At 57.9% G+C, this 16,852-nt stretch overlaps 2 protein-coding genes across 2 annotated transcripts; one reads left to right on the forward strand and one right to left on the reverse strand.

The window, feature by feature from the left end:
• The first annotated feature begins 1,269 nt into the window (after window positions 1–1,269).
• LOC144952204 (nucleoside diphosphate kinase homolog 7-like) lies at window positions 1,270–5,811 on the forward strand. Its single transcript, XM_078882610.1, has 3 exons — window positions 1,270–1,407; window positions 4,525–4,632; window positions 5,653–5,811. Exons 1-3 carry the CDS (start codon window positions 1,309–1,311, stop codon window positions 5,683–5,685), a joined length of 240 nt encoding a protein of 79 aa, XP_078738736.1. The 5' UTR covers window positions 1,270–1,308; the 3' UTR covers window positions 5,686–5,811.
• A 1,012-nt stretch (window positions 5,812–6,823) lies between these two features.
• On the reverse strand, window positions 6,824–15,689 carry LOC144952223 (sodium/potassium-transporting ATPase subunit beta-1-like). The gene is made up of 6 exons (XM_078882638.1): window positions 15,279–15,689; window positions 11,864–11,992; window positions 11,581–11,724; window positions 10,403–10,590; window positions 9,604–9,684; window positions 6,824–8,217 (listed from the first exon to the last, which is right to left on the reverse strand). The coding sequence occupies exons 1-6, from the start codon at window positions 15,388–15,390 to the stop codon at window positions 7,933–7,935; spliced, it is 939 nt and encodes a 312-aa protein (XP_078738764.1). The 5' UTR covers window positions 15,391–15,689; the 3' UTR covers window positions 6,824–7,932.
• Between the last annotated feature and the right edge of the window lie 1,163 nt (window positions 15,690–16,852).

Consider the following 16,852-nt stretch of genomic DNA (forward strand, 5'->3'; position numbering starts at 1 on the left):
ACACTGTGTGTGTGTGTACACTGTGTGTGTACACTGTGTGTGTACACTGTGTGTGTACAGGCTGTAGCACTGTGTGTGTGTGTACACTGTGTGTGTGTACACTGTGTGTGTGTGTGTGTACACTGTGTGTGTGTGTGTACACTGTGTGTGTGTGTGTACACTGTGTGTGTGTGTACACTGCGTGTGTGTGTGTTTACACTGTGTGTGTGTGTGTACACTGTGTGTGTACACTGTGTGTGTGTTTACGTTGTGTGTTCACTGTGTGTGTGTACACTGTGTGTGTGTCACTGTGTGTGTGTACACTGCGTGTGTGTGTACACTGCGTGTGTGTACACTGTGTGTGTACACTGTGTGTGTGTACACTGTGTGTGTGTGTGTACACTGTGTGTGTGTACACTGCGTGTGTGTACACTGTGTGTGTGTACACTGCGTGTGTGTACACTGTGTGTGTGTACACTGTGTGTGTATACACTGTGTGTGTGTGTACACTGTGTGTGTGTGTACACTGTGTGTGTACAGGCTGTAGCACTGTGTGTATACACTGTGTGTACACTGTGTGTGTGTGTACACTGTGTGTGTACACTGTGTGTATACACTGTGTGTGTGTACACTGTGTGTGTGTGTACACTGTGTGTGTGTACAAGCGATGTCACAGGAGTTGTGTGTGTGTGTGTACACTGTGTGTGTGTACAGGCGATGTCACTGAGTTGTGTGTGTGTGTGTACACTGTGTGTGTGTACAGGCGATGGCACAGAGTTGTGTGTGTGTGTGTGTACACTGTGTGTGTGTACAGGCGATGGCACAGGAGTTGTGTGTGTGTGTGTACACTGTGTGTGTGTACAGGCGATGTCACTGGAGTTGTGTGTGTGTGTGTGTACACTGTGTGTGTGTACAGGCGATGGCACAGGAGTTGTGTGTGTGTGTGTGTACACTGTGTGTGTGTGTACAGGCGATGGCACAGGAGTTGTGTGTGTGTGTGTACACTGTGTGTGTGTACAGGCGATGGCACAGGAGTTGTGTGTGTGTGTGTGTACACTGTGTGTGTGTACAGGCGATGTCACTGGAGTTGTGTGTGTGTGTGTGTACACTGTGTGTGTGTGTACAGGCGATGGCACAGGAGTTGTGTGTGTGTGTGTACACTGTGTGTGTGTGTACAGGCGATGGCACAGGAGTTGTGTGTGTGTGTGTACACTGTGTGTGTGTACAGGCGATGGCACAGGAGTTGTGTGTGTGTGTACACTGTGTGTGTGTACAGGCGATGGCACAGGAGTTGTGTGTGTGTGTGTACACTGTGTGTGTGTACAGGCGATGGCACAGGAGTTGTGTGCCGGGGTTTGCGTGGCGCTTGAGGTGAGAGGCGACGACGCCGTGAGGAGGTTCCGGGAACTTTGCGGCCCCTCGGACCCCGTGGGTGACTCACAAACACTCACAAACACTCACTCACTACCACTCACAAACACTCACTCACTACCACTCACAAACACTCACTCAAAACACTCACAAACACTCACTCACTACCACTCACAAACACTCACTCACTACCACTCACAAACACTCAAAACACTCACAAACACTCACTCACTACCACTCACAAACACTCACAAACACTCACTCACACTCACAAACACTCACACTCACAAACACTCACAAACACTAAAAACACTCACAAACACTCACTCACACTCACAAACACTCACTCACACAAACACTCACAAACACTCACTCACAAACACTCACAAACACTCACTCACACTCACAAACACTCACAAACACTCACAAACACTCACTACCACTCTCTCACTACCACTCACTACCACTCACACACCACTACCACTCACTCACTACCACTCACTCACTACCACTCACTACCACTCACTCACTCACTACCACTCACTACCACTCACTACCACTCACTCACTACCACCACTCACTACCACTCACTCACTACCACTCACTACCACTCACTACCACTCACACACTACCACTCACCACCACACCACCACTCACTACCACTCACCCACTCACTACCACTCACTCACTACCACTCACTCACTACCACTCACTCACTACCACTCACTACCACTCACCACTACCACTCACCACACCATCACTACCACTCACCACTACCACTCACACACTCACTACCACCACTCACTACCACTCACTCACTACCACTCACTCACTACCACTCACTCACTACCACCCACCCACTACCACTCACTACCACTCACTCACTACCACTCACCACAACCATCACTACCACTCACCCACTACCACTCACTCACTCACTACCACTCACACACTACCACTCACTCACTACCACCCACTCACTCACTACCACTCACTCACTACCACTCACTCACTAACACTCACTACCACCACTACCACTCACTCACTACCACTCACTCACTCACTACCACTCACTCACTACCACTCACTCACTACCACTCACTACCACTCACTCACTACCACTCACTCACTACCACTCACTCACTACCACTCACTCACTAACACTCACTACCACTCACTACCACTCACTCACTACCACTCACTCACTACCACTCACTCACTAACACTCACTACCACTCACTACCACTCACTCACTACCACTCACTCACACCACTCACTCACTACCACTCACTACCACTCACTCACTACCACTCACTCACTACCACTCACTCACTACCACTCACTACCACTCACTCACTACCACTCACTCACACCATCCACTACCACTCACTCACTACCACTCACTCACTCACTACCACTCACTCACTACCACTCACTCACTACCACTCACTCACTACCACTCACCACTCAACTACCACCACCACTACCACTCACTCACTACCACTCACTCACTACCACTCACTACCACTCACTCACTACCACTCACTCACTCACTACCACCACACACTCACCCTACACTCACCACCACTACCACTCACTCACTACACCACTCACCACTCACTACCACTCACTCACTACCACTCACTCACTCACTACCACTCACTCACTACCACCACTCACTACACCACTACCACTCACTACCACTCACTCACTACCACTCACTCACCCACTACCACTCACTCACTACCACCACTCACTACCACTCACACCACTACCACTCACCACACACTCACTACCACTCACTCACTACCACTCACTCACTAACACTCACTACCACTCACACCACTCACTCACTAACACCACTCACTACCACTCACTCACTAACACTCACTACCACACACTACCACTCACTCACTACCACTCACTCACTACCACTCACTACCACTCACTCACTACCACTCACTCACTACCACTCACTCACTACCACTCACTCACTAACACTCACTACCACTCACTACCACTCACTCACTACCACTCACTCACTAACACTCACTACCACTCACTACCACTCACTCACTACCACTCACTCACTACCACTCACTACCACTCACTCACTACCACTCACTCACTACCACTCACTCACTACCACTCACTCACTAACACTCACTACCACTCACTACCACTCACTCACTAACACTCACTCACTACCACTCACTCACTAACACTCACTACCACTCACTCACTACCACTCACTCACTACCACTCACTCACTAACACTCACTCACTACCACTCACTCACTCACTACCACTCACTACCACTCACTCACTACCACTCACTCACTACCACTCACTACCACTCACTCACTAACACTCACTCACTACCACTCACTACCACTCACTCACTACCACTCACTCACTACCACTCACTACCACTCACTCACTACCACTCACTCACTACCACTCACTCACTACCACTCACTCACTACCACTCACTCACTACCACTCACTACCACTCACTCACTACCACTCACTCACTACCACTCACTCACTACCACTCACTCACTACCACTCACAAACACTCACTCACTACCACTCACTCACTACCACTCACTCACTACCACTCACTACCACTCACTCACTACCACTCACTCACTACCACTCACTCACTCACTCACTACCACTCACTCACTACCACTCACTCACTACCACTCACAAACACTCACTCACTCACTACCACTCACTCACTACCACTCACTCACTACCACTCACTACCACTCACTCACTACCACTCACTCACTACCACTCACTCACTACCACTCACTACCACTCACTCACTACCACTCACTACCACTCACTCACTACCACTCACTCACTACCACTCACTCACTACCACTCACTACCACTCACTCACTACCACTCACTCACTACCACTCACTCACTACCACTCACAAACACTCACTCACTCACTACCACTCACTCACTACCACTCACTCACTACCACTCACTCACTACCACTCACTTACTACCACTCACTCACTACCACTCACTCACTCACTACCACTCACTACCACTCACAAACACTCACTCACTCACTACCACTCACTCACTACCACTCACTCACTACCACTCACTCACTACCACTCACTCCGTGCCCCCCGTCTCTCCCCTTCACAGGAAGTGGGGCGAATGCTGCGCCCAGCCTCTCTGCGCGCGGCGCTGGGCACAGACAAAATCCAGAACGCGGTCCACTGCACTGACCTCGTGGAGGATGGGGAGCTGGAGGTGAGTGGGTGGTGAGTGAGGGTGGTGTGAGTAGGGCTGTGTAGGGGTGAGTGGGTGGGGTGAGTGGGGGTGAGTGGGTGGGGTGAGTGGGGGTGAGTGAGTGGGGTGAGTGGGGGTGAGTGGGGGTGAGTGAGGGTGAGTGGGGGTGTGTGGGGGTGAGTGGGGGTGAGTGGGGGGGAATGGGGTGAGTAGGGGTGAGTGGGTGGTGTGAGTGAGGGTGAGTGGGGATGAGTGGGGGTGTGGTGTGGGGGTGAGTGAGGGGTGAGTGGGGGTAAGTGAGGATGAGTGGGGGTGAGTGGGGGTGAGTTAGGGTGAGTTAGGGTGAGTGGGGGTGAGTGGGGGTGAGTGGGGGTGAGTGGGTGGTGAGTGAGTGGGGGTGAGTGGGGGTGAGTGAGGGTGTGTGGGGGTGAGTGGGGGTGAGTGGGGGTGAGTGGGGGTGAGTAAGGGGTGAGAGGGGGTGAGCGAGGGGTGAGTGGGGGTGAGTGGGGGTGAGTGAGTGAGTGAGTGGCACGGGCTGTTGAAGAAATGGACCAATTTGGTACGAGAGGATGTGGAGCTGAGTGGATTTGCCGAAGACCGGTACCAGATGTCAAGATCGGCCTCGTAAAGGACGCTGCTGCTGGGCAGCTGGAGGCAGTCGCCCTCCAGCAACAACGGAGGAGGGCAGAGGAGCGATGCTCACAACAACGAGCGGAGCGCCGGGTGGCTAAAATGTAGCAAGTTGGCACAGTAGAGGGCACAGGTGGTGCATTGGCCACTCATCTCAGTCAGTCGACCCCACAGCACCTGGGTCCATCCCGTGAGCTGCCAGCAGCGATAATTACACCCTGCAGGTGTACCTAGCCTGGCACACGTGCCGTAGTGACATGACCCCCGCCAGTTGTTGTTGATCCAAAGTGCACCTAGTCTGGCACGAGCGCCGTGGTGATGTCACCACCACTTAGCGGGAGATTGGCTGCTACTGGTGTGGTGTGCCGTGCTTGTCTCACTCCGTGTCTCTGTGTCCCCGTGTCTCCGCAGGTTGAATATTTCTTCCGGATTCTTGACAACTGAACCCTGAGAGTTCAAGCAAGAAGCTCACCGCTTCGCTCACTCCCTCACTACCACTCACCACCACTCACCGCATCCTCACCCCCTGCTCCTCACCACCACTCACCGCATCCTCACCACCACTCACCACCACTCCACCACCACTCACCGCATCCTCACCACCACTCACCACCACTCCACCACCACTCCACCACCACTCACCGCATCCTCACCACCACTCACCACCACTCCACCACCACTCACCACCACTCACCACCACTCACCGCATCCTCACCACCACTCACCACCACTCCACCACCACTCACCACCACTCACCACCACTCACCGCATCCTCACCACCACTCCACCACCACTCACCGCATCCTCACCACCACTCCATCACCACTCACCGCATCCTCACCGCATCACCACCACTCACCACCACTCACCGCATCCTCACCCCCTGCTCCTCACCACCACTCACCACATCCTCACCACCATTCACCGCATCCTCACCGCATCACCACCACTCACCACCACTCACCGCATCATCACCACCACTCACCACCACTCACCGCATCCTCACCACCACTCACCACCACTCACCGCATCACTACCACTCACCACCACTCACCGCATCACCACCATTCACCACCACTCACCGCATCCTCACCACCACTCACCACCACTCACCGCATCCTCACCACCACTCACCACCACTCAACCGCATCACCACCACTCACCACCACTCACCGCATCACCACCACTCACCACCACTCACCGCATCACCACCATTCACCACCACTCACCGCATCCTCACCACCATTCACCACCATTCACCGCATCCTCACCGCATCACCACCACTCACCGCATCCTCACCCCCTGCTCCTCCTCCACCACCCCCCTCCCTCCCCCCGCCTCCCCCCATCCCTCCGAGCCTCTGGTGATGATAAAACTCTTTAACAACACCGACACGACTCATAGTCATCATTTTTATTATCATAGCTGCTGCTGCTGCTGTTGCTGCAGCTGTTGCTGTAACGTTACGGTACGACCACCACCACCGTACCACCACCACCGCACCACCGCACCACCACCACCGCACCACCACCACCGCACCACCACCACCGCACCACCACCACCGCACCACCACCACCGCACCACCACCGCACCACCACCACCACCGTTGGAGGTGGCAGGGTCTCAGCGGCTCCCTAGGGGCTCTGTGTTGAGAGGGGTTCAGGGTAGCCATTGCAACGGGTGGGGGGTATATTGCTTGTGGTCTCCACGGCGACGGTGGTGATGAAGGCGGTTTTGTCGTCACCACTGGTCTCCATGGCAACTGGTGACGGTGAATCCATCGTCGCCCGTTGTGTCCATGGTCACGGTGGTCTCCATGGCGATGGTGACAGTGACGGTAGTGACGGTGGGTACCTAGTAGCTGGCGGTCTCCTTGGCGACGGTGACAGTGACGGTAGTGACGTTGGGTACCTAGCCGCCGGCGGTCTCCGTGGCGACGGTGACAGTGACGGTGGTGGTGACGTTGGGTACCTAGTAGCTGGTGGTCTCCTTGGCGACGGTGACAGTGGCGGTGGTGATGGCAGGATACCCAAGTCGCCAGCGGTCTCCATGGCGACGGTGACAGTGATGGTAGTGACGGTGGGTATCTAGCCGCCGGCGGTCTCCTTGGCGACGGTGGCAGTGACGGTAGTGACGGTGGGTATCTAGCCGCCGGCGGTCTCCATGGCGACGGTGACAGTGACGGTAGTGACGGTGGGTACCTAGCCTCCGGCGGTCTCCTTGGCGACGGTGACAGTGGCGGTGGTGACGGTGGGTAGCTAGCCGCCGGTGGTCTCCGTGGCGACGGTGACAGTGACGGTAGTGACGGTGGGTACCTAGCCGCCGGTGGTCTCCGTGGCGACGGTGACGGCGGTGGTGACGGCGGGATACCCAAGTCGCCGGCGGTCTCCGTGGCGATGGTGACGGCGGGATACCCAAGTCGCCGGCGGTCTCCATGGCGACGGTGACAGTGACGGTAGTGACGGTGGGTATCTAGCCGCCGGCGGTCTCCTTGGCGACGGTGACAGTGACGGTAGTGACGGTGGGTATCTAGCCGCCGGCGGTCTCCTTGGCGACGGTGACAGTGGCGGTAGTGACGGTGGGTACCTAGCCGCCGGTGGTCTCCGTGGCGACGGTGACGGCGGTGGTGACGGCGGGATACCCAAGTCGCCGGCGGTCTCCGTGGCGACCCCCTCGTCTCTCGCTGCCGCCTAGTCCCCGGCGGTCTCGCCGTCGGGCCTCACGGTGAGCTTGAACTCGACGCGCCCCAGGAAGCGGTCGCGCTCGCTGGTGCCCACGTTGGCGGCGTGCACGCGGCACTCGAGGCGCAGCTCGGCGCCGCGCGTCGCGTTCAGCACCCGCACGGCGAGCAGCGGCGCCGTGTAGTCCTCCTGCAGGCGCAGGCCGTAGTAGGGGAAGTACTGCAGCGGGAAGCCCGCGTGGCCGCCCATGCCGTGGTAGGAGAAGCCGCCCACCATGTCGCGGTCCTCCTCTCTCTGGGGGCGGGGGGGGGACAGGGGGGGTGGTTGGTGGTGGGGCAGGAGGTGGTGGTTGACGTGGAGGGAGGGGTTGGTGACATGGGGGTGGATGGAGGTGGTGGTTGATGGAAGGGGTGGGCAGGAGGTGGTTGTGGTCACGTGAGTGGGTGGGTGGGGTCACGTGGGTGGTGTCACGTGGGTGGGTGTGACCGTGGAAACAGCACGGTGGTAGGCCCCAGTCACCTGCTGGCAATGGTTACGCAGCGGTAGCCCCACCGTCACCCCTGACCCCAGAGACTGTGACCCCTGACCCCAGTGACTGTGACCCCAGTGACTGTGACCCCTGTGACTGTGGCCCTGACCCCAGTGACTGTGACCCCTGACCCCAGTGACTGTGACCCCTGTGACTGACCCCAGTGATTGTGACCCCAGTGACGTGCAGTGAGGTCAATGGCTGGGGGAGGCACTGGCTCGTGTCAGAGCCAGATTCACACAGAGGGGGGCGTGTCCTCGCTGATGGGGCGTGGCCTCGCTGAGGGGGCGTGGCCTCACTGAAGGGGCGTGGTCTCACTGAGGGGTCGTGGTCTCACTGAGGGGGCGTGGTCTCACTGAGGGGGCCTGGTCTCGCTGAGGGGGCGTGGCCTCGCTGAGGGGGCGTGGTCTCACTGAGGGGGCGTGGGCCTCGCTGAGGGGGCGTGGTCTCACTGGGGGGTGTGGTCTCACTGAGGGGGCGTGATCTCACTGGGGGGCGTGGTCTCACCGGGGGCGTGGTCTCGCTCAGGGGGCGTGGCATCGCAGAGGGGGCGTGGCCTCGCTGAGGGGCGTGGTCTCACGGGGGGCGTGGTCTCATTGGGGGGCGTGGCCTCACTGAGGGGGCGTGTCCTCGCTGAGGGGGGGTGTCTGACACGCCCCCTCAGTGAGGCAGATGTGATAGCTGCCTCCCCTGGTGCTTTTTCATTGTAGTTTCATGACGAGACCAGCGAGCCTAACTATCTTTATACACACACGTGAAATAAGTTGCCTGGAGTATGGAAGGCGAGGACATGAAATGAAGGAGTCTACAAACATTACATTGGTGACACACTGAGATAGTAACAGGCACGCGCTTATTGCCCGCGGCTCCATCCAGTTACTGAGGGGTTGCGCAATCAGAGGGGAGGCTGAGGTCGTCGCTGCCTCACCTCTCGTCTCTCCCTCCCTCTATTTGCAGCGGAGCTCCGCAAATGTTGCGGTTTTGACTAAAAATTTTTGGAATCGTACAGACATTTATAACACAGATCAGTGGAAAAATCTGAATATTTATTTTATTTTATAATATTTTTATTGGAGTATGACAGGGGAGGCTCTACCTCCCCTGCCTCCACTGACCACACGTGACTGGTGACCCCCCCCCCCCCGGCTGACCTTTACTGCGCAGGTCACGGGGATGATGTTGGGGTTGTAGTGACGCAGAACTTCATTGGGGAGACTCGCGTTGGGGGCCACCTGGGGACATGCGGGGGACAGACGCGGGGTTAGACACAGTGACCCCACCAGTGACCCCACTAGTGACCCCACTAGTGACCCCACTAGTGACCCCACCAGTGACCCCACTAGTGACCCCACCAGTGACCCCACCAGTGACCCCACTAGTAACCCCACTAGTGACCCCACCAGTGACCCCACTAGTGACCCCACCAGTGACCCCACCAGTGACCCCACCAGTGACCCCCCTAGTAACCCCACTAGTGACCCCACCAGTGACCCCACTAGTGACCCCACCAGTGACCCCACCAGTGACCCCACCAGTGACCCCACTAGTAACCCCACTAGTGACCCCACCAGTGACCCCACTAGTGACCCCACTAGTTACCCCACTAGTGACCCCACCAGTGACCCCACTAGTGACCCCACCAGTGACCCCACCAGTGACCCCACTAGTAACCCCACTAGTGACCCCACCAGTGACCCCACCAGTGACCCCACTAGTGACCCCACTAGTGACCCCACCAGTGACCCCACTAGTGACCCCACCAGTGACCCCGCTAGTGACCCCACCAGTGACCCCACTAGTGACTCCACTAGTGACCCCGTGACCCCACTAGTGACCCCACTAGTGACCCCACTAGTGACCCCACTAGTGACTTCACCAGTGACCCCACTAGTGACCCCACCAGTGACCCCGTGATCCCGCGAGTGACCCCGCGACTGTGACCCCAGCGACCTCGGGCACGAATCCGATGACGCGGTTCATCTTGATGATGATGCAGGGCTCCCCGCTGGCGAAGCCGAAGCTGGGCTCCTCCAGGCCGGAGCACGGCCCCAGCCACTCGCGCCGGAAGCGGCACGACGAGCGGGGCCCACGGCCCGCACCCACGGGGCCCTGGTCACGCGGGCCCAGCGGGAACTCGCCTGCAGACACAACAATCACAATCACCACCACAATCACCACCACAATCACCACCACAATCACAATCACCACGGGGCCCTGGTCACGCGGGCCCAGCGGGAAGTCGCCTGCAACAACCACAATCACCACAATCACAATCACCACCACAATCACCACCACAATCACCACCACAATCACCACCACAATCACCACAATCACCACAACAATCACCACCACAATCACCACCACAATCACTACAACCACAATCACCACCACAATCACCACCACAATCACAATCACCACAATCACCACCACAATCACCACCACAATCACCACCACAACCACCACCACAACCACAATCACAACCACAATCACCACCACAATCACAATCACCACCACAATCACCACCACAATCACCACCACATTCACCACAACAACCACAATCACTACAACCACAGCAACCACGTGAAGAGGATTTTAACGGCAATAACAACTTGAGATGGTGAATACATGATGGTGGTGGTGAGTAGGTGATGATGTGGTGGTGGTGAGTAGGTGGCGGTAGTGGTGAGTAGGTGATGATGTGGTAGTGGTGGTGAGTAGGTGGGGGTGGTGAGTGTGGTGGTCAGTATGTGGTAGTCGTGAGTAGGTGATGATGTGGGGGTGGTGAGTAGGTGGCGGTGGTGGTGAGTCGGTGGTGGTGAGTAGGTGGCGGTGGTGGTGAGTAGGTGGCGGTGGTGGTGAGTCGGTGGTGGTGAGTAGGTGGCGGTGGTGGTGAGTAGGTGGTGGAGGTGGTGAGTAGGTGGCGGTGGTGATGAGTAGGTGATGATGTGGTGGTGGTGGTGAGTAGGTGATGATGTGGTGGTGGTGAGTAGGTGGTGGTGGTGGTGAGTAGGTGGTGGTGGTGGTGAGTAGGTGGCGGTGGTGGTGAGTAGGTGATGATGTGGTGGTGGTGAGTAGGTGGTGGTGGTGAGTAGGTGGTGGTGGTGGTGAGTCGGTGGTGAGGATCTCACCGCAGTCCTTAAGCTTCTGCTGCTTCTCGTCCGCATACGAGTCGAGCAGGTTGCTCAGGCTGTCCACGTGGGCTGTGAACGAGTCGCTGCTGTCCGCAGAGAAGGCGATCTCCATCTTTTGGGCTCGGGGTCGCATCGACAGCCCTGGGGGGGTGGGGGCACCGGGCGGGGGGTGGGGGACAAGGGGTCAGAGACACAGAGACGCTGATTGTCCCCCCCCCCCGTGTCCTTGTGGCTCTCCGTGTGTCCCCCCGTGCCCCCCCCCCCCCCCCCCGAGGCTCACCGGGGGGGCTCACGCGGTCCTGCCACTTGGGCTTGAAATCGTCCAGGGTGAGCAGCATCACTTGGATGGTGGCCACGAAGAGAGCCGCCAGGCAGCCGTAGAACACCAAATAGAAGCCTCCGATCTTCACTGGGGACACACGGGGAGATGAGAGGGACATGGGGGAGATCAGGGGGGCATGGGGGAGACACAGGGAGACACGGGGGAGAAACAGGGGGGGGCATGGGGGAGACACGGGGGAGACACGGGAGACATGGGGGAGACACGGGGGGGAGACACGGGGTGGGGGCATGGGGGAGACATGGGGGAGACACGGGGGACATGGGGGAGACACGGGGGGGAAACACGGGGGGGCATGGGGGAGACACGAAGGGGGGCATGGGGGAGACACGGGGGGGGCATGGGGGAGACACGGGGGGGGGCATGGGGGAGACACGGGGGGGGCATGGGGGAGACACGAGGGGGGGCATGGGGGAGACACGAGGGGGGGCATGGGGGAGACACGGGGACATGGGGGAGACACGGGGGAGACACGGGGGGTATGGGGGAGACACGAAGGGGGGCATGGGGGAGACACGGGGGGGGGCATGGGGGAGACACGGGGGAGACACGGGGGGGCATGGGGGAGACACGGGGGGGGGCATGGGGGAGACACGGGGGGGGCATGGGGGAGACACGAGGGGGGGGCATGGGGGAGACACGGGTGAGACACGGGGGGGGCATGGGGGAGACGCGAGGGGGGGCATGGAGGAGACACGGGGACATGGGGGAGACACGAAGGGGGGCATGGGGGAGACACGGGGGAGACACGGGGGGGCATGGGGGAGACACGGGGGAGACACGGGGGGGCATGGGGGAGACACGAAGGGGGGCATGGGGGAGACACGGGGGGGCATGGGGGAGACACGAGGGGGGGCATGGGGGAGACACGAGGGGGGGCATGGGGGAGACACGGGGACATGGGGGAGACACGGGGGAGACACGGGGGGGCATGGGGGAGACACGAAGGGGGGCATGGGGGAGACACGAAGGGGGGCATGGGGGAGACACGAGGGGGGGCATGGGGGAGACACGGGGGAGACACGGGGGGGCATGGGGGAGACACGAAGGGGGGCATGGGGGAGACACGGGGGAGACACAGGGGGGCATGGGGGAGACACGGGGGGGGGCATGGGGGAGACACGGGGGAGACAAGGGGGGCATGGGGGAGACACGAAGGGGGGCATGGGGGAGACACGGGGGGGGCATGGGGGAGACACGAGGGGGGGCATGGGGGAGACACGAGGGGGGGCATGGGGGAGACACGAGGACATGGGGGAGACACGGGGGAGACACGGGGGGGCATGGGGGAGACACGAAGGGGGGCATGGGGGAGACACGGGGGGGGGCATGGGGGAGACACGAGGGGGTGCATGCGGGAGACACGAGGGGGGGCATGGGGGAGACACGAGGGGGGGCATGGGGGAGACACGGGGACATGGGGGAGACACGGGGGAGACACGGGGGGGCATGGGGAGACACGAAGGGGGGCATGGGGGAGACACGGGGGAGACACGGGGGACATGGGGGAGACACGGGGGAGACACGGGGGGACATGGGGGAGACACGGGGGAGACACGAGGGGGGGCATGGGGGAGACACGGGGACATGGGGGAGACACGGGGGAGACACGGGGGGGCATGGGGGAGACACGAGGGAGACACGGGGGGGGGGCATGGGGGAGACGCGGGGGGGGGGGGGGGCATGGGGGAGCCACGGGGGAGACACGGGGGGCATGAGGGAGATCAGGGAGACACGGGGGGCATGGGGGAGACACGGGGGAGACGATCTGTATTTATACTGCAGGAGGAATCCGATGAGCTATAAAGCTCCCCATGTCCCCCACCGTGTGTCTCCCCGTGTCTCTCCCTGTGTCCGCCCCCCACCCCCCCCCCCCCGTATCTCAGTCCCCCCATCCGCCCCAAGTCGAGACTAAACAAGGATAGACTTTTGATTTAAAGCTTTCCTGACTGCAGGGATTCATATTCTTGGATCTTTCGGTAAAGTCACGGAGAAGGGGGGAAAAAAGATGTATTATTATTTATTTTTCCTTTCTACGTGACTTTACCGAAAGATCCAAGAACAATGATAGACAATGTGCAGTCGAGTTGAGTCTGTTGGTGGTCGGCGATGCGGCAATCGACTCATCTCGACGAGCTGTGCACGATGCACGATTCAAAGTTGGATTTCTGGATAACGGATGTTTATGTGCTGATGTTTGGCGTTTCGACATCGCGGAGTAGCACCCATTTCGGATTGATTGGGACCCCAGTCGCGGAGTGAAGAACTCCCCTCGGAACAAAAATCGTGTCCCAGCAATAAAACATTGAATTGCCTCGGTCCATTTTGTGTTATTTGGTACCCCGGGGTACCGCCAAAGGGATAATTTGACCAATAACAAGAACTTGCTGTTTAACACGTCGTCGGGATTTCGCGACCCAACATCATCCGTAATAGAGGGCTGCTTGCTAAATGCTGTCGTGGGTTCACTCTCCAGCGTGCAATCGGCGTGGTGCTGAACTAGTGGAGAGGAGAGAAATACGCGGTGCGCATTGTGAAGCGGGTGCCAACGAGGGCGAACAGGTGGGAGCGTTGCAACACGAGGCTGGCACCGACAACGCGCCAGTAGTTAAGGGGAGAAGCGGGTGCCACCGAGGGCGAACAGGTGGGTACGCTGAGACCGGAGGTTGGCGTCTATGAGACGGGAGATAGGGGGTGATGATAAGTACGTAAACTTCGCCACTGGGGAGACAAAGGCAGCCGGGCGTGGTGCTGGCCACCCACCCCCTTCTGTGCCACAGTGCCGGCCTACAGCATACGGGGGATCTTTGTCTTAGTTGTTTTTGTCTGTGTGTGTGTCTGTCTGTGTGTGTGTCTGTGTGTGTCTGCGTGTGTGTGTCTGTGTGTCTGCGTGTCTCTACGCGTGTCTGTGTGTGTCTGTGTGTGTGTGTCTGTGTGTGTGTATGTGTGTGTCTGTGTGTGTAATTGTGGTGACTCATTGCCCCCTTCTGACAAGCAAGCCAGTCTGAGTACAAATACAAATGAAATGTGTTTCTGCTCATGTTACTTTACTTTGTTGTATTTACTTCATGGCTTATTTTCTTGTTTTACAGTGCCGCATGCAAACGTACAAATATTCACTTGTTTTATATCTGAGTGCTAACACACGCTTCCGTGTTTTTTCATTGTTGAACCGTGAACATATTGCGCTGTCGTGGCCATCGAAGAAGCATCTCTGCGTTCCGAACTTACGAACCGTTCAGCTTTATTTACTTACGTACGAATGGAAGGATCTCATTCAACGAATTCACGTTCGCAAGATCCTCCCCCCCATCCCAGGGTCCCCCCGTTGGGTCCCAGGTCCCCCGCTACTCACGCCAACTGTTGCCCGTCCTCCCCATGAATTCCTTCTTCTGCTTGTTCCAGATGAACTCCTTCCAGCCCCCGCTCTCCGCCGCCGCCGCTCCTGCCGCTGCCTTGTCAGCCATGGCCACTCCGCTCGGTGCCTCTCCTTGAGTCCTTCTGCGTCCCTCCTGTGTCCCTCCTGCGTCGCTCCCTGTTGTCCCTCAGTCTCTCTCCGTCGCTCCCTGTTGTCCCTCAGTCTCTCTCCGTCGCTCCCTGTTAACCCTCTGCGCCCCTCCTGTGTCGCCCCCTGTCGCTGCTGTGTGTCTGCGTCGTCTCCCCTCCACGCGTGTGTCCCCTTCTCCCGCTCCACGTGTCCCGCGTCTGCCCGTCGTCCCAGGTGACACTGAGACCGATTGAGGCGCCTCGCTCCATCAAATCTACCTGTAGAGCGACGTGATTGGCTGCTCGTGTGGGCCCCCTCTCCCGTTAGCCCCACCCCATAAATATTTCCACTCTCAAAGCCAGCAAGCGACCTTTGGAGTGCTAGAGGTGAGTTAATCATTCACCATTTAACTTCTAAATGAGCTTTGTGTTTTACCACTTTAACTTCCACGGCCCCCCGGGGCGTGCAGGAATGTGATGGGTGGGGGTGTGGATGGGGGAGGAGGGGAGCCCAGTCCCCTTCAGAGTACCCTTCAGAGTCCCCTTGACACCCGCACAGCTTATGGAGGTCACCTCCGTGATGGTGGCCTGGCACAAGCGTCGTGGTGGCGTCACCGCCACTTCGTGTTGGTCATGGTGGTGGTGATGGTGGTGATAATGGTGGCTTTCGATGGTGATAATGATGATGGTGGTGATGTTGGTGGTGGCCGTGAGCGGGAATCGGGTTTGTAGCGCAGCGCTACCATTGCCCTCTCTTGTACCCTCCGTTAAACAAAATAAAACAAAGCTCCCCCATATAACCTCTTCATAGGCTCTTTGACTGTTTTATAACATGCTGGTGGCAAGTGCTGTTTGCGAGCACGAGTTGTTGTTCTAACTCTTTTACTCCTAAACTAAGCCACGTTTTGTTCTATTCACCAGATGTGAGGTCCCACTGAGCTACTATCCACGTCTTTTTCAGAAGAGACCTGGCCGCAAATGATCGCTCAACAACGCGGCATTATCACCATCAACCACGTGGACATCTAGAGCAGCGCTAAATACTCTGGAACGTGTGGAGTTCATTATAAAGAAGAGAAATCCACGTGACCACCACGGGGAGATAAGAGAGACACGCAAACTCCAAATATACTGCAGCAGGCGTTGTCAGGGTCGGGATCGAATTCACGACCTCCTGTACACCAGGCGAGGTAGTTAACATCTCCTAGCCATTGTGATGATGATGAGAGAGACACGCAAACTCCACATATACAGCAGCAGGCGTTGTTAAGGTCGGGATCGAACTCACGACCTCCTGTACACCAGGCGAGGTAGTTAACATCTCATAGCCCCCATGATGATGATGATGAGAGAGGCACGCAAACTCCAAATATACAGCAGCAGGCGTTGTCAGGGTCGGGACCTCCCGCATACCAGGCGAGGTAGTTAATATCCTGGCCAATC

Source organism: Lampetra fluviatilis, chromosome 66 (assembly GCF_964198595.1).
Source record: "Lampetra fluviatilis chromosome 66, kcLamFluv1.1, whole genome shotgun sequence".
Taxonomy (NCBI): domain Eukaryota; kingdom Metazoa; phylum Chordata; class Hyperoartia; order Petromyzontiformes; family Petromyzontidae; genus Lampetra; species Lampetra fluviatilis.